Raw genomic sequence first — 18,074 nt, 5'->3', positions numbered from 1 at the left:
AGTCCCAGAGGGTATATCCTCTCACTTCCTGCCCTAGCACATCAGTTTTTTTCTGTCTAGTTAGGAGTAAGGACCTAGATACCCTGCTGGGATCTTCGGTCCTGGCAGGAATTTTTTCTTAGAAAATATTTTTTAGACAGCTTTTTTTCTCCAGTGTTCCTGTGAGATCTTCAAGCAAGAAAGCTGAACTGGGCGACGGGCTGGATGTTGAGATCCAGGGGTCACCCCAGTTCAGCCTACGAGCGCGTGCAGGCCATAGCTCCGCGCTGGGTCGGCCACGACATAGTCCCACTGGAAGGGGACTGACCCTGCGAGTTAAACGTCTCGCTGAAACGCCAAAGACCATGAGTCACGGCGTCCGTATTGGTCGACATCCCTCCTACCTCGGTGGAGAGGGGTACTGTCAGGAGTTGGCGCCCGCATGGTTCCGGTATGGTGAGTAGTATGTTCCCACCATTTCCCCTGACGGGTCCTGTGGTGAATGCGGGCCCCTCTCTGTAATGGTAAGGATGGGTTCCCCTCTATCCTATAACATGTCACAGATCCCCCTAATTGAGTGTGATTTTTGTGTACAAGAAGCCAGGAGGCTTGGTTTGGGAGCTGACAATCTAATTGTAAAAGTGTGAAAATGATTGTAGTCAGTGGCAGTACTAGAACTTTACTGTGATAGTATAAGGTATCCTACCTGTCAGAAGCCACAGGTCGATGTCTATACATGTATACTGCATTCCAGATCATTCCTCCAGCTAAGCAGATGCCTCCCGACGGCCACGGACCGCATACGGCTCGCCAGGGTCCGGTACCGCCGACCACCATGAGGGTGAAGGGTTGTGAGGCCGAGATCCTTCTGCAGAAATGCCGCTATTCTGTGCAGGCCGCCGCCATTGTCTGGTAGATCGCACGAGGCCGCCATTTTGGTGTAGCCTCGTGTCTCCAGCATGGGGGCGGCCATGTTTGAGGTGACTCAAACACCTCATGGAGCCAGGGGGAGGCGCCGGTAGGCGTGTTAAGGGGCGGAGCCGCCTCCTTCACTCAGGAAATAGGGCCAAAGACTTCCTGTCTGTAACAGGACAGCACTGAGCAAGCTGATGAACTTCTGTGCATCAGGGATGAGCCTTGGGGTCTCTCTCTCTCTCTCTGGGGTTTCAAAAAGCAGGTAACACTAAGGGGCGCTGTTGCGACTGGGGGATACAAAAAAAAAAAAAAAAAAAATGTTTACTTTGTCATTTTTTTGTCGCTGGCAAATGTCTTGTATAATCATTGACCCTGCCGCATAGGTATCCCCACCTGATCCCCTCAAGGTGGCCGCAGGACCCTCCAGTACCCCACTTGTTTTTAATGCATTATCGGCAGTTTTGGAGTCTTTGGTATCCCGGGTGGAGGTGGCCTGTCAGGGACGGGGGTCAAGAAGCGACCCCCGCCTACCCCCATTGTTTATCAGATACTTCAGATACGGATTCGGAGCTGGTCAATGCAGTTGCAGGTCCCTCTTAGGGGGCTGTTGTCTCAGGTTATATCTCCTCAGCAGCGAGGAGCACGTTTCTGCCTCCGCCATAGCACAAGAGTGGTGGATGCACTAGTTGTGTCCGTCCGGGAAACCTTTAGTCTTGAGGTTACACCGGCAGAGGTAGCTGAGACTGAAATTCTTTGTTGGTACTTGTTAGCCTACTAAAAGGGCGAAGGATTTTCCTTTACCCAAATGGGGTCGTTTGAAACGAACCCCTGTTATTTCCAAACGCATGGCTAGGTGCTATCCGTTTGAGGAATTCCTCTTTTATAGGATAGACGGTACCACCTGCTGTCTTGCCACAGACTGTTAGGATAAAAGGACCTCGTAACTAACGAGGACCTTCCTTTTCTGCTCATAAAGAGTTGTTCGTTCCGCGAGGGCGGGCGATAAGGCGAAACCCTCCAAAGCCCCTTTAGAGGGGTTTCAAAGGGCGCTGGTCGGCTAAACAAAAAGTCTGGCTCAGCTAAGCCTTAAGAATACAGCCTGATGCGCCCCTACCCATCTCTGGGGTGGGGGGGATGTCTTCACCGGTTTCTGGAGGACACAGGATCGAGTTTCGATCACTTCCACCGGTGCGATTCTTCCCTTCTAACATTGAATGGTTTCAGGGGTTCTATTCGAACCTGTTCACAATGCCCAGGAAAGAGGGCAAGGTGCGTCCAAATCTGGACTTGGGAAAGAATAGAGTCCATCCGTACAGTGGTGGCCTCCCTGCACCAGGGGGATTTCCTGGCGTCCATAGACATTTAGGAGGCCTATCTTTATATCCCCATCATCGCAGGACATCAGCGTTTTTCTTCGCTTTCCCAAAGATCATCCCTGGTTCCCACCAGGAGACTGAACTATCTGGGCCTAAGGTTGGATACATCCTGGGCAAGAGTTTCTCCTTGCGGAGAAACTCCAGAAGGTTCAGTCAACGATTTGGATGTTGCTGTCCGTCAATTGGCTGGGACTGATGGTGGCCTTCTTAGAGGCAGTACCGTATACCCAGTCTCATACCCGTCTCCTGAAGGAGATTCTTTTTTAATGGAATCAGTATTCCGATTCCCTGGACAATCGGATCCGGTTGAGCGAGCGGACCAGGAAGTCTCCGATGCTCAACCAGGGGAGGTAATTTCTTCCGATAGCATCCAGATTACCAATAAGGGTATCGGAACTGAGAGCGATCAGATTTTGTCTGATTTACTGGATCAAGCAGCTCTAGAGCAGCCCGATTCGGATCCAATCGCATATGGCCTCTTCATCCAGAGGTTTTTTCACTAACTGTCCCTTCATTGGGACATCCCGGAGGTGGATCTGTTGGCACCTTGGCTCAACAGGAAGGTGCGGAGGTTTTGTAGCTCGCACCGCGATCCTCTAGCGGACGCAGCAGAAACGCTGATCGCCCGTGGGGGCAGTATCAGCTACGGCATGCCTTCCATCCTCTCAAGTTACTGCGAACTTCTTCACAGGATAGAGGTGGAGGGAATTCCAGTTATTCTGGAAATTCCGGACTGACCTCGTCGAGCCGGGTACGCCGACTTGGTGAGGCTAGTCGCGGACGCTCCTTGGAGACTTCCTCTCAGGGAGGATTTGCGGTCTCGGGGACCGATCTTCCATCTTGCTTTACAGTCGCTGGCTTAATGGCCTGGCCATTGAGACCCAGGTACTGAAGGACAAGGGAGTGTCAGCTTCAGTTATTCCTACCTCTAGTTAAAGCAAGGAAAGCGACTTCCAGCACATGGAAGTCTTATATTGCGTGGTGTGAATCTCTTGGATTTCCCCCACATACCTATTCGGTGACCCGAATTTTGGTCTGTCTGCAACAAGGGGTTGAGCAGAAACTATCCTTGAGCACGATCAAGGGTCAGGTTTTCGGCGTTAGCAATCTTCTTCCTAGAAACCTTTGGCTAATCATTCCTTGGTGCGGAATTTCATCCAGGGGGTGCGACATCTGACTCCGCCAGTGCGCGCACCCTTACCGCCTGGGATCTTAATTTAGTGTGGTCGGTTCTTCAGAAACTTCTCTTGAAGATATTAGGGAGATTCCCTTGCTTACATTATCCCAGAAGGTGGCCTTCTTGGTGGCCATTACTTCTGTATGCAGGGTGTCAGAACTGGCCGCATTATTCTGTCGTTCCCCAGATCTGGTGGTTCATAGGGATAAGGTGGTTCTTCTTCCGAATCCATCCTTCCTTCCTAAAGTGGTTTTCGTAAGACGGACTCCCTTTTTGTGATCACGGATAGCCCTTGAAGGGGGTTGCCTGTGTCTGCCGCGACCATATCTACATGGATCAGTCAAACGGTGGTACAGGCTTATTCTATTAAAGGTCGGAATCCTCAGTTCCCTGTTAGGGCGCACTTCACTCGAGCGCTCAGTACTTCCTGGGCCTATCGCCATCAGGCGTCAGTGGTCCAGGTATGTAAGGCGGCCATCTGGTCGTCGGTACATACCTTTACAAAATTTTATAAGATTGATGTGATGGCATCGGCGGATGCCTCATTTGGCCGCAAGGTTTTGCAGGCCGCAATTTGAGGAGACCGGTGGTCTACCTCGGGGGTTTTTTTTTCTGTTGAAAAATTTCTGTTGTCTCATCATTGAGGATGAGCATTGTAAACTTCTAGTTGGCACCGGTTGGGCCTTCTAGATTGGATTTGATTTCCATTTTCCCACCCCTCATTTGTGGTACTGCTTTGGGACGTCCTGAGGGTGTTGTATCACCGAGGACTACGTCTGTCAATGAGCGATAGAGAAAAATGGATTTTTGTAAAATCTTACCGTAAAATCCTTTTCTCTTAGCTCATTGACAGACGTAGTACCCGCCCCTCTGTTTTTTGAGTTGGGTTGGGTTAAATTCTCTAAACACTGCTTTGTGACATAACTGATGTGCTAGGGCAGGAAGTGAGAGGATATACCCTCTGGGACTGCCCCTAGGGTGTGGCCAGAGCATTTTCTTTCCTGTCTAGTCCTACTCCTGCAGAGGGCAGCATAACCCGAGGGTGTTGTATCACCGAGGACTACGTCTGTCAATGAGCTAAGAGAAAAGGATTTTACGGTAAGATTTTACAAAAATCCATTTTTACTGTTACACATAGTACTCAAAGGCTTACATGAGCCTTTTATGAGTATTGGACCTAGGTGGTCCGTGCTGCGGTGCTGTTCCTGACCGGGGTTTCCGCCAGGTTGAACCAGCCAGAGGGATCATAGTGTTGCCCATTGGAGGAGACAGGAGCAGCACCATTTATGCATATTGATAAGCTTTACTGCATCTGCCTTTTGGTAAGCGCATAGCGTGATCTTTACCTTTGTCACGGATTGAGGAGAAGTCACATTATTGCGGTGGTGGATTTTCAATTTCTGCACCCTGCACATCTCATTTGGATTTTCTGCACTTTTTCTTATGAACATTATGATATTATAACAAGGATGTTGTGTTTATGCTATTTGCATCAAATTGTTTACTATTATTCATATGTATATGTTTGATTTACATTTATGTCAAGTTAGCGCAGCTTTTATTTCTAAATTTGCTTTTAATTATTGATGTGAGATCTGAGGTATTTTTGACCCCAGATCTCTTATTAAGAGGACCTGTCCTGCTTATTCCTATTACAAGTGATGTTTACATTCCTTTATAATTGGAATAAAAGTGATCATTTTTTTTTTTTTTAAAGGGACAGTGTAAAAATAAAAAAAACTAAGAAGTTTTTTTCTTAATCGCCCTGTCCCTCCGCGCTCGCGTGCAGAAGCAAACACAAGTCGCACCCACATATGTAAACGGTGTTAAGAGCGAGAGCAATAATTCTAGCCCTAGACCTCCGTATCTCTAAACTTGTAAACTGTATTCATTTTTAAAGTGTCGCCTATAGAGATTTTTTAAATATTAAGGTTTGTCACCATTCCACGAGCGTGTGCAGTTTTTAACCATGATATGTTGGGTATCAGTTTACTTGGTGTAACATTCTTTCACATTTATAGAGAAAAAATTGGGCTAACTTCACTGTTTTTTCTTATTTTTTAAATTCAAAAATGTGTATTTTTTCCAAAATGTCATTTGTAAGACCGCTATGCAAATACGGTATGGCATAAATTATTGCAACTCTCCATTTTATTCTCTAGGGTCTCTGCTAAAAAAGTGTTTGGGGGTTTTAAGTAATTTTCTAGCAAAAAATACAAGATTTTAACTTGTAAACAAGTGTCAGAAATTGGCCTGGTCCTTAAGTGGTAAGCCACATGGGCGGGGTGAAATGCATCAGGGGGTGTGGCTTGGGTGGTATAGGGCTAAAGCAATTTTGTTGCGTTACCTTTTGTGCTGGGTTGGTGTGCAGCGTTTTTTCTCCATTTCCATTTTCTAGTTATGGATTAGAAATGGATTAGTGCCCCTGCCAGGTTTTTTTACTATCCGTGTTCCCGCTAGGTATATTCACTCTTGCCATTTGTTCTGGTGGCTGTTGTCAAGTCAGCAAGTGGTGGAAAAAGTTAAAATGTTTGCAGTTATCACTACAACAAAAGGAGGGTAAATGTTCCATTGAGAACTGTTCTAGTAATTACGGTCTAAGGTCCTATTCACAGCTGAGCATTTTTGTGCTTGTTTTTTCACCACTGTACACTGTAGAATCCCATTCTTTCAAATCGTTATGGTTTAATACTTCCATCTTCCTATGGTCTACACCCTAAGCTCAAATTAGTCCATGAGCTTTTTTTGTATTGTCATGCGTTTCTGCATCCATACACTAAAATGAATCTGCCTGTAAATGTGGAACATGCTTTTTCTTGAGCTTGTGCATGTTAGGTACCTGTGAGGTAAAGTCCGAAGTGGAGCTTGAGTGCTGAGGATTCAGGCGAAAACGAAGTCAGAGAGATCAGGCCGGCAACAGATTGGGCAAAGCGGTATCCAAACGAAATCCAAGGAATGGTCAGGCAGGCAGAAGTCCTACTCAAACTGGCGGTAAAGTACAGATTCGGCGGGCTGAAGAGGGGTCACGAATACATGCAAAAGTTCATACACAAAAGTCTATTAAAGAGCAAGCAGCACACCCAGGAAGATATTCCAAAACAAACGGGCACTCAGTAACAGGAAGTGCTGCTATTTAAAGGCTGGTTAAATTGTACATTGTTCAGCTGGTTAAATTGTACATTGTTCGCAGCTGAAAGCAGGTGGGGCTAGTGAGTCCAAGGCAAGCATCAGGCTGGAAAAATCACTGCCAAAACTCTAGAGCTTCTCTGTGGCACAACAGGTAAGGCTGCAGGCTACGAAACAAGGAACCTTCAGTTTCAAGGACACCCAGGTACATGACAGTGCACCTGAAGAATTCCTCTTCCATAGTACTGCTCTCCCCCCTTCTTTGCCCAGCCCAGGAAATATGTGAAACTTGTTACACGTGCAAAAGTACTTGAATAAAGCTTTGAAAACATCCAAAAAAAGCTTTGCAAATCACTAGAAGTATGCTGTACTCATGTGTGAATGCAGACTCAAGGCCTTGGAATGATATGGTTTTCTGCACAAATTGGTCATCAACTGTTATCTGATCATCTAAGTCACAACAATAGACAATCGCAGTCTGCTTAAACTACACACAAAGAATGAAATGTTGCCATGTTTTTATTGAACACACCGTGTAAACATTCACAGTGCAGGTGGAAAGTATGTGAACCCCTAGACCAGTGATGGCGAACCTTGGCACCCCAGAGGTTTTGAAACTACATTTCCCATCATGCTCAACTACACTACAGAGTGCATGAGCATCATGGGAAATGTAGTTCCAAAACATCTGGGGTGCCAAGGTTTGCCATCACTGCCCTAGACTAATGACATCTCCAAGAGCTAATTGGAGTGAGATTTCAGCCAACTGGAGTCTAATCAATGAGATGAGATTGGAGGTGTTGATTACAGCTGCCCTCCCCTATAAAAAACACACACCAGTTCTGGGTTTGCTTTTCACAAGAAGCATTGCCTGATGTGAATGATGCCTCGCACAAAAGAGCTCTCAGAAGACCTACGATTAAGAATTGTTGACTCGCATAAAGCTGGAAAGGGTTATAAAAGTATCTCCAAAAGCCTTGCTGTTCATCAGTCCACGGTAAGACAAGTTGTCAAGATGGAGTAAGTTCAGCACTGCTGCTACTATCCCTAGGAGTGGCTGTCCTGTAAACATGACTGCAAGAGCACAGCGCAGACTGCTCAATAAGGTGAAGAAGAGTGTCAGCTAAAGATTTACAAAAGTCACTGGCAAATGCTAACATCCCTGTTAGCGCTTCTACAATACGTAAAACACTAAACAAGAATGGATTTCATGGGAGGATACACAGAGGAAGCCACTGCTGTCCAAACAAACATTGCTGCACATTTACAGTTTTCACAAGAGCACCTGGATGTTCCACAGCAGTAATGGCAAAATATTCTATGGAGAGATGAAACCAAAGTTGAGTTGTTTGGAAGAAACACACAACACTGTGTGGTGAAAAAGAGGCACAGCACACAAACATCAAAACCTCATCCCAACTGTGAAGTATGGTGGTGGGGGCATCATGGTTTGGGGCTGCTTTGCTGCATCAGGGCCTAGACTGATTGCTATGATCGAAGGAAAAATAAATTCCCAAGTTTATCAAGACCTTTTGCAGGAGAACTTAAGGCCATCTGTCTACCAGCTGAAGCTCAACAGAAGATGGGTGTTGCAACAGGACAATGACCCAAAGCAGAAGTAAATCAACAGAATGGCTTAAACAGAAGAAAATACGCCTTCTGAAGTGGCCCAGAGTCCTGACCTCAACCCGATTGAAATGCTGTGGCATGACCTCAAGAAAGCGATTCACACCAGACATCCCAAGAATTTTGCTGAACTGAAACTACTGCCCTATGAGCCCCTTTCTCGTTTATGTACTGCCGATACACTGGAGTATTTGGATCGCCTGATATACGGTATTCAGATTGGGGAGATTCTGTGCCTAATCTGAATACCGTATATCAGGCGATCCAAATACTCCAGTGTATATCGGCAGTACATAAACGAGAAAGGGGCTCATAGGGCAGTATATCAACACAAATTTTATTGTTAAAAAAAAAAAACCCCTATCCCTCAATCTATGCACTCACAGCCATACACGAAGCTCCGTAGAAGCCAGTATGATGGCGAAAGATGTCAGGGCGTGAGCACGCGGACACCCCGACAGTATTATTCATCAGCTGTATGAGACGCACCTCCACATCCTGCCTGCTGTCAGCTGGAGTCCGAGAACGATACAGTGATACAGAGGAGCGGTGAGGTCTCGATCAGCCTAGTGACTGTGTAATGAGAGTTTACAATGGATTGCTGTGAGTGCATAGATTGAGGGATAGGGGGGTTTTTTAACAATAAAATTTGTGTTGATATACTGCCCTATGAGCCCCTTTCTCGTTTATGTACTGCCGATACACTGGAGTATTTGGATCGTCTGATATACGGTATTCAGATTGGGGAGATTCTGTGCCTAAAGATCGTTGAGTGGTCAGCATCCGGTATATCTGGAGGATATTTAAAGGCTCTTTTTACATTGATATCTGGTGAGTGAGCAATACCTAAGGGGAACACGCGGTGTGGTGGAAGTTTTCCTTGTATCTTCATCCGTGGATCTTTTCTCCAGTGGACTTTGTCTCATTCACCAATGTGGACTCTTCAATAGGGTTTTCCAGCGCTGCTTATGTGTTGAACTTTTCTTACCTACTGACTTTTTGAGAGGATTAAACACATGTTTTTGCCCCCATGGCAAACTACTTGCTGTGGGGTCACTTGACAGGAGGGAGGGGCCAGAAGCTCCAGCCAGGGAACGAAGAAGAGGAGAAACCGGGCGTCCCTGTGCAAAACCAATGCACAGAGCAGGTAAGTATAACATGTTTGTTACTTTAATTGAAAGAAATAAGACTTTACAATCACTTTAATGTACAGAAGACTGCAGATTAGTACGTCTTATGGAGAATTTGTATCACCTGAGGCTAGTCGCGTTACTGGGCATACGGAAGGTTTATAACGACATTAATAGACTAAAATCTGTTTTTTTTTTTTTTTTTATCCTCACTTTTCTTCTGCTTGAAGTCTTCTTTCTTTTGCTTTTTTCCCTAGTCCTGGCTCAAAACTAGAAGCAATGATTAAAAAACTAATATAACCCTTTATGAAAGTTTCTACCAATGAAAGACAAGTTAATTGCAGCATTATGTGGACAAATAAGCCAGTAAACGAAGAACTGGCTGGTGGTGCAGCTTTTTTTTTTCTTTTAAGAAAGGAAAGAACATAAAACCAGAAAATCAAATCTAAAGGAAACCTGAAGGGGAATAAAATGCTGCCTAATTCAAGGCTTAAACTGTCCCAAACTGTATTAAGCCGCTCTAATACCCCAGCAGCCTTGTAGCTTACTATTTCACATCTCTCCTCTGATAAATGGTGAGTGGTGCTGCTTCAACCACTTTGCTATTTCGTCGCTGAATGTTTAAAGTGCCATTAATTAGTCTTTACTGTCCTGTCCCTATTTTCTGCTAGCACATATGCATCATTTTGCTGTGCATCTTAAAGCAAATGTGGTTATCTCCAGATGTTCAGTAGAAGAATGCTCACATTTAACAAGTGAACAGTCATATTGGTTTGAGTCCAGCGTCTGCTGCAATATACATTTTGGCATTCCCTAGTTCATAAATGGTTTACCCGCTCCCAAGTTCAATAATAGTAAGTTCTCATTTACTTCAATTCAGCAAAAATAAGCAGTAGCAATTTAATCTAGCTTAAAGTTTTCTTTGTAAATGAACACTGCTTTTGTGACATAGAGACCCTCTAGTTGTCAGTGGACAGACCTCTCATCACCAACCCTCTTGACAAAAACATCTGTTCCCTGCAGATGGGAAATGCAGCCTGTTCCAAATATGAGATCACAGCGTGAAATGAGCAACATGGTAAATAGAATTTTGGTCAGGAAAGATATTGGACCCATCTGCTCACAGATATAAATTTTAAGTGCGATAATTGCTTGTTAAAGAGAAGCCAGAGATGAAAATGAATCATGCACAATGTGGGCACATATTCTGATAGTGAGCTTTACCCTAAGCCTCCAGGAATCCTAAGATTTTGTGATGGCAACGTCACTTAGAGTGCAGACTGATAAAATAGGACCCTGCTGGTGTGACAGCTTCTGTACAGATTCAGCTGCATTAAAAATTGTGTATTGGTGTGCATAACCTAGTCTTGCTGATGAACTTTCTGATGTTTGTTTAATGTAAGACCTAAGGCAAACCTGTGTAGTACCCATAATGAATGATGGCATCTTGATTTTTACTGCTAAATCAATTTTCTAAGTGGTTTGCTTCACTGAAGTCATGCATTAGCTCAGTTGAGTATGTAGTTTTGTTCACTGACCAAATACGTTTGGAATCTTGGGAGTTCAGGGTCTGGAGAATTTGTGCCTTGATGGAAATGTAACCCTACATTTGAGTTGTACACGTTGGTCTTGAGAAAGGTGCTAAATATACGTGTCTGACAACCCAATAAATACATTGTTAAAAGCTGATAGTGTTTTTTGTCTTGTGTACTTGAATTGGCTTCCTTTTTAGCAGAGAACAGGAAAAGTGGCTTTAGTGGCCATTTTAATTTATAGACATCCCTACTTCAATGAAGTGGTGTGCTTGGCAAAATGTTCCATTCTCTGATGTATTCTAGTAAGTCTTTTGGTAAAACAGTTTACAGTACGTGTTAACAGCTCAAAAACTGGCTGTGATCATATGTTTAGTTATGGGGGATGAGAGTATTATGAGAACCGTTTTAGCCAGTGTGGTTTGAATTGATCCTGGAGGCATTAACATTTGCCTTCAATATGTAATTAGAGTGACACCTAGCCTCCAGTTTATTAGATTACTTTTTTTTATAGTAACAGACATGGTGCTAGAGAAGTGTTGTTCATCTATCTTGTTACTTAGAAGCACAGAGGCAAGACATGTTTCCTAGTCTCCCTCTTGATCGACCAGGAAAGGTAACTGTTCTCCGCCTGTATTTCCAGTTCTGTTTGGAAGCCTCTGGGTGTACTCTGTATTTTGTGTTACATCATGATGATTTTTAGTGGCCCAGTGCCCACAAATCTGCTTGAAGACAGAATCTAGCAAGTCAAACAAGCAGCTGCAGGCATGTGGTCTATCAAATCTTGGGCAAACTTCTGTTCTTTACCCTGGAAACACTGAACAAGCAGATGGGTTAAATAGAAACATGTGCGACACAGGCAGAATGAAATGACTGCAGTAGGACTATAGAATTTGATTTATCGGGAACCTAACACCTGAGAAATCCTTTCTGACATGAGCTCATAAAGCAACCTAAATAAAAGAATCGCCCTCTTAATTTTACTTTTTTGCCTTTGTTTGCTACACCCTCTAAAAATGCAAATTGTAGCACACTGAAATGATTCAAATAATGAATATTGTGTATTTTATAAAATGGCATTAAAACTGAACTAAGCCAAACAGAGCAGAGGGTTAGAACCCCTGTCTTTTTTTTTTTTGCCATCTGTGTCCCAATGGGGAGATTTCCCTTCTTTGTCCCGTAGCAAAAACAAAGTGAGGGGATCCTTGGCTGTCTCCCATCTATCCCTGTTCTAGTGAGCATCCAATATTAGATTTTTTTTTTCCCCCCTTTCCCTCTTGGAGATGGTGGTAAACAGGGCAAATCTCCCTAATGGGGCATAGACAGCCATAGTCTTGACTGGTGTTCAAATCCCTCTCGACTCTACCCTAAACAAATGTCTTTGGTTATACTTTTTGTAATAACTTTGTGCATGCATTGGAGCAGACAATGACTGACTTTTTGTATCATACTGCTGTTTTTTTGTTTTTTTTTTTATTCATTAGGGTCCCCTAAGGATTAATCCAAAGAAGTTTCATGAAGCGTTCCTGCCTTCACTGGTAAGATTACCCTTGCGCCTTCATTAGATGCTGTCCTCCTTGAATGTTTGCTTTATTGTCCTTTTGTAGGTGCTTAATATACCTTTGTTCCCATCAAGATGTGTAGGCTGATTACTTATAATCAGTCTTCATTGAATCTTACCTGGGTTTTGTGAGTAGTATTCATGGACTGGTCTTTGCTTAACAAAGATTTTAAAGCAGCTGACTTTGAACACCAGCTAGTGTAACCTGACCGGTTTCATGTATGCCCGCTTAGATTTCTTTTTTTTACACCAAATTAAACTAATCTCCAATGAGAGCAGTTTTAGTATGCCATTTTTGTTTTAGTAGACCGTTTATTGTGTTGAGTTAAAAAGTAGAAAGACTTTTTAATGGTCATGTTTAATGCAAACAAGTTGATAAAACTGGTTCCCACAGATTGCTGGTAATGAATTCATTTAAAAACGCTTTTGGGATTCAAAGAATTTTATAACAAAAAGGGGTAGTTTGCGGTTGCTAAGTTTTTCTACAAATGCTAGTTGATTGGCTTTTATTGCTAATTTATAGCTGTTTTAAGGGGATCTTAAGCCTGTATGGTAGAATGTAACATAGAAGTAGCTTAAAAACACTACCACAATACCTACTTCCCAACACCACATGCTTGCTGCCCATTTGTGCCAACAGTTTCAAACTTGCCTTGGTTCACAGTCCTGTGCTCCTCACTGGCACATCTCTTTCCTGACAGACTCCATGGCCGCATACGTATGGGTTAATCCCGCCTCCACTCCTCCACTATAGAACCCCATTCCCATAAATCTTTGCTGTGAGCCAGAGGCCACGTTCCTTTTTTGCCCTTAAGGACCAGAATGGTTGAAGTCTTACCTTGGATGAAGTGTCCAAGATCGAGGCCTGGTTGTTAGGCAAGCTGTGCCCCGGAAGACGTGTGGAGTTTCCAGCAGTCCCCAGCGATTAGTAGGGGTGGAGAAGGGCGATGGATTCTGTGCCACGTGGAGTCCCCAGCTATTAGCATGGTGGAGGAGGGCGATGGATGCGGTGCCATGAAGAGCTTAAGCTTGTCTATTGGCAGGCAAAGTGGCAGTATGGCTAAACAGCCTTGCTATTAGCAGGTGGCCATAAATGCCCTGGGCCCGTGCAGCAGCGTCTTCTGGATCCAGGCATGGTCGTGGGGTGATGTATTTATTTTGTATATTCCATGGCAGCAGGTGTTTTATCTGTTTTCTTCCCTTGGCTCTAGTGTTTTCCAGCCTATGGCGGCTGGCACGCATTTGCGTTCCAAGCCGCTGCACTCTCTTCTGGCCTGGCATCCCTGGGTTACTAATGCCCAGGGACTCGGCACACGTGCGCTGTGGGCGGCGGTGGTGTCAGTGGAGAGGTTCAATCAGCGTTTAACCCTTTCCTTTTCTTGCTTGCCTGGGCATTCCTTTTGGGTTTTTAACCCTTTTCCTTCCTACCCTATTTTGTTTTCTTAGATTTTTAAGTCCTAGTTCAGATTGACAATATACGGCATGAGATGATAAAGACCTCAATAGGTCTCTACATCAACATTCTTCTCCCAGATTTAGTCATCATTAGTCACTGTCAAGGTCCAGCTTTCATAGCAGAAGCTCGGATCCTTCTTTAGGCACCACGTCCACCGCCATGTCAGCCGCTCTAAGGATGGAGCATGCTGGGGATGCAGGACTTTTGTCCCAGAGGGCAAGTCTCTGTGTGAGCCATGCTAAGCCCAGGCAGTTAGAAAAGGGTGGTGATTTCCAGTAAATGGAGAGAATGGTGAGATGCGTATTGCAGAAAACCTTAAAAGCGTGGGATACAAGCCACGCGCAAAGTCCAACAGCCGTTATGTGTTTTCCCACTAGGGATGGCCAGGAAGAAATCGAACTGTCCTATTCAAGCCATCCATCTATGAAGACCTCAGAAAGTAAAGCAAAGCGAGAGATGTCCCTTTGCCCTTGTGATGCCCTTGGTCAAGGCAATGAAGGGAGAATTTACATGAGTAGCTCTGTAGAGTCTCCTGCAAAGCAAGAGATGTTCTTTAAGCACCTCTAGAGAGAGCTTTCTAATTTCCCATTCCTAACATAAATAAGGGACATCATTTTGGTTGAGTGGAGCAAGAGGTTGCAAGATATACCTCCCTTCTGAGCAAGATGATAAAGCTCTATCCATTCAGAGATTAGGATGTGAAGCATCCGAAGGCTGCCTCTCTAGTTGAGGCCTTAATGAGGCAAGCGGGCATGTCACTCTTCCTTGGAAGATGCAGTGAATGACCTGAACGTCAGGCTTGGCTCTTGTGGCCATGTTTAAAGGAATGGAAATGTGGAAGGAGAATGCGGACACAGTATTCAAGAGCTCAGTAGTTTTTAGAGCTGGAGTCTGTTTCCACGGTGAGGTTCCAAGTGAAATCATCCGCATAGTGGCGTCCGGCGCCTGCTAGGCCGAAAGACTGTTGTGTAGAGGACAAAGTCCAAAGCATGCGAGGGTCGCATGTTTTTACAGATCAGGTCTGGGTTTTAGGAAGAGCTGGTGAAGAGGCCAGATATCCCCTCAGAAGCATGCTAAAAAGCTTGACCTCGGGTATCCAAGAAGCTTCGTAGTTTGAGCTTCATACTATTGGAATATCACAGCGGTCCTTTCAGGGCACGCATGGTCCTTCAGAAGTCTTCCTCATCTCAAGTTCATTTCTACAGATTTTGCCTCACTCTGAGATAAAATTAAGCATATACTCTTGTATTATGTAAAGTCACTGGTGTCGCAAAGTGCTGCTGTGGCAGTCCCAAGATGCCAGAGATTTTAGGGCATGTACTCCTCTTTATGGTCATGAAGAGGAGGGGCTTGCAGGGACCGATTTTAGACCTCGTGCACCTAAACCAATTTTCATCAAGATAGGGGGTCGAGCAAGGTGATTGGCTCATTTCCAATAGTCCTAAAGATGCTTACTTTCATGTGCCCATTGTAGAAGACTTCCCCAAGTTCTGTTTGCTGTAGTGCAAGACAATCTCCAGCTTGCTTGTCTACTATTAAGGCTTTCAACATCACCCTATGTATTCTAACCACTTTACCACCGGAGGATTTTCCTGCTTAACGTCCAGGCCACTTTTTGCAACTTGGCACTGCGCGAATTTAACTGACAATTGCGCGGTCATGCAACCCTGTACCCAAACTAAATGTACATCCTTTTTTTTCCCTCAAACAGAGCTTTCTTTTGGTGGTATTTGATCACCTCTGCGCTTTTCATTTTTTTGCGATAATAAAAAAAGAGCGTAAGTTTTGTGAAAAAACTGACATTTTCTACTTTTACAGTTACAAAATATCCAATATATTCAATTTTTGTCATATATTTAGGCCAAAATGTATTTAGCTACATGTCTTTGACAAAAAAATTCTCAATGAGCGTATTTTTAACCTCTTTAAGACCGGAAGATTTTACCCCATTCCTGACCATGGCTATATTTTGCGATTTGGCACTGCGTTACTTTAACGGACAATTTCGCGGTCGTGCGACGCTGTACCCAAATCAAATTTGTCCTTTATTTTCCCCACAAATAGAGCTTTCTTTTGGTGGTATTTGATCACCTGTGCGACTTTTTTTTTTTTTTTTTTAATTTTTGAAAAATACAGCGACAATTGAGAAAAATATTTTTTACATTCTGATATATAACATTCCCAAAAAAAATTAATCAAAATAACATTTTAGGCCAATTTGTTTTCTGCTACATATTTTTGGTAAAAAAAATCACAATAAGCGTATTTTGATTGGTTTGCGCAAACGTTATTGCGTTTACTAACTACGGGAAAGATTTGTAATTTTTATTTTTTACTAGTAATGGCGGCGATCTGCGTTTTTTTTTTTTTGCGACATTGCGGCGGAAAGATCGGACCCCTGACTGACATTTTTGACACTTTTGGGGGTACCAGTGACATTACTACAGTAATCAGTGCTATAAATATGCACTGTTAGTGGACGCTCCAGAGTATGCGGTCCTCCTGGAAGGTGATTCTCCAGCAGTGGGAGCCAGAAAGCAGAATTCAGGTCATCTGCATAACCTCAGTCATGAGAGAGTCCTCTGGTGGCTGCAGGGAGAAACTGGCTCATTTTGCCATTCCACCATCCCATTTCCTGGTTCACAATCACATTTGATACCACAAATATGGGATGGGGGGCTTTCCTGTCGGTGATAGCTCAAGGCAGGCGGGGCTGTCAATAAAGGGAGTGTCAGTGCTCTTAGGCTAGTCAACACTACGGCGGTCTCCTAGATTAAGACAAGGGGGGTCTCGGACTGTTCTCTATTACAGGAAGCGAAGCCAATTATGTATTGAGCTCAGAGGAATGAAGCCTACATCTTAGTGGCTTATTTCCCCAGAGTCCAGAATATTTTAAGACTTTCTTTCGAAAGACCAGTTGGACAAAAAGGAATAGTCTCTACATGTGCAGGTTTTTCAGGCACAGATGGTCCTGGTCATCCTCGGGTTTCTTTGAAAACCCTGAATGGGAGTTGTGAAGGTATTGGCAGTGATGCCTTATTGGCCAATTAGATCATGGTTCCCCTTGGTAGTACTGTTCAGCTACCTGAACCCAGTGCCCCTTTCTCATCAGGCCAGACCTGACACTGGTTTCATTTCTACATCCAGCATGGTTACGACTAACAGTTTGGTTCTTGAGATTGGAAGTCCTCGGCTGCTCCCCCTGTGTCATCTCGAATAGGGGAGAGAACACAAAGTTTACGGGAGAATCTGGTCAAAGTCTGTGCAATACATGTCTGCTGCTAACAGACCATGTACTGATCTGAAAGTTCCAAATATTTTGGGCTTCCTTCAGTCTGATTTAGATCTGGCTCTATCGATCAGCTCCTTCAGAGTACAAGTGTCAGCTTTATCGGCCTTCACAGTTGTTTCCAGGTCTAGGCATCTTTTCCTGTCCAACAATTCTTCAAGGGAGAAACTAGGTTCAGACCTCAGAGTAATCAGATGTTTTCCAAATTGAATCTCCCGCTTGTTCTCAACTCCCTCTCGAGAATTGCAGTGGAGTGTTATAGGGCTGTCTCCGTTAAAGGCCTCTGTCATGTTTGCCTTTCTCCCGGCTATCACGTCAGCATAAAAAGCCTCAGATTGATTCACTGGTCATGGAGAACTTTTCTTAACGTTCTTCCAGTTCGAGCGGTGCTTTTACCTATGCTTGACACAATTCCAAGGATACATTGGTCTTTCTTGGGAACCAAGAAATTGTTCTGCCAACCTTTTGGAGTACTAACTTGCATCCTTTAGACGTGGCAGAGGACGCCCTGTGGCTTAGTTGGTTAAAGAACATATCTAGTAAACAGAGTATCCTGAGTTTGACTCTTAGCAGTGCCTTCCTTTTTGGTTCTAGGAATCTCTCAGATATTCTGTATTTTTTATATATATGTATATGTGTGTGTGTGTATATGTAATGTCTCGGCTGTGTGTTGCTTGAGGTACACAGCTTCACATCAAGTAATAATCAAATCTCAATGAAAGAAGCGCTGTTTTCTTTAACTGATGCAACCTTTACGGAGATAAGCCATACATGTGCCTTTACATATGAATAAGTAGATGGACATGAGAGTGGATATGATATTGTGTGTGTGTGGTAAAACAAACATATGAAAGACAGGTATAAGTATGGCTATTCAAACGTCATACATTATACATAGTTATGAAGA

The 18,074-nt window shown here is 44.0% G+C and overlaps 1 protein-coding gene across 1 annotated transcript in view; it reads left to right on the top strand.

Annotated features, from left to right (window-relative positions):
- Window positions 1-18,074, top strand: part of DIS3L2 (DIS3 like 3'-5' exoribonuclease 2) — a 1,275,365-nt gene that overhangs the window by 140,529 nt on the left and 1,116,762 nt on the right. The window contains exon 6 of the mRNA XM_082248603.1: window positions 12,346-12,399. Coding sequence (XP_082104729.1) covers window positions 12,346-12,399 — 54 coding nt within the window. The remainder of the gene's footprint in view (window positions 1-12,345; window positions 12,400-18,074) is intronic.

The sequence above is a fragment of the Pelophylax lessonae genome, assembly GCF_965119305.1.
Source record: "Pelophylax lessonae genome assembly, chromosome: 3".
NCBI classification, from domain to species: Eukaryota; Metazoa; Chordata; class Amphibia; order Anura; family Ranidae; genus Pelophylax; species Pelophylax lessonae.
Note: the sequence above shows the minus strand (reverse complement) of the source record. Positions and strands in the feature narration are given on the sequence as shown.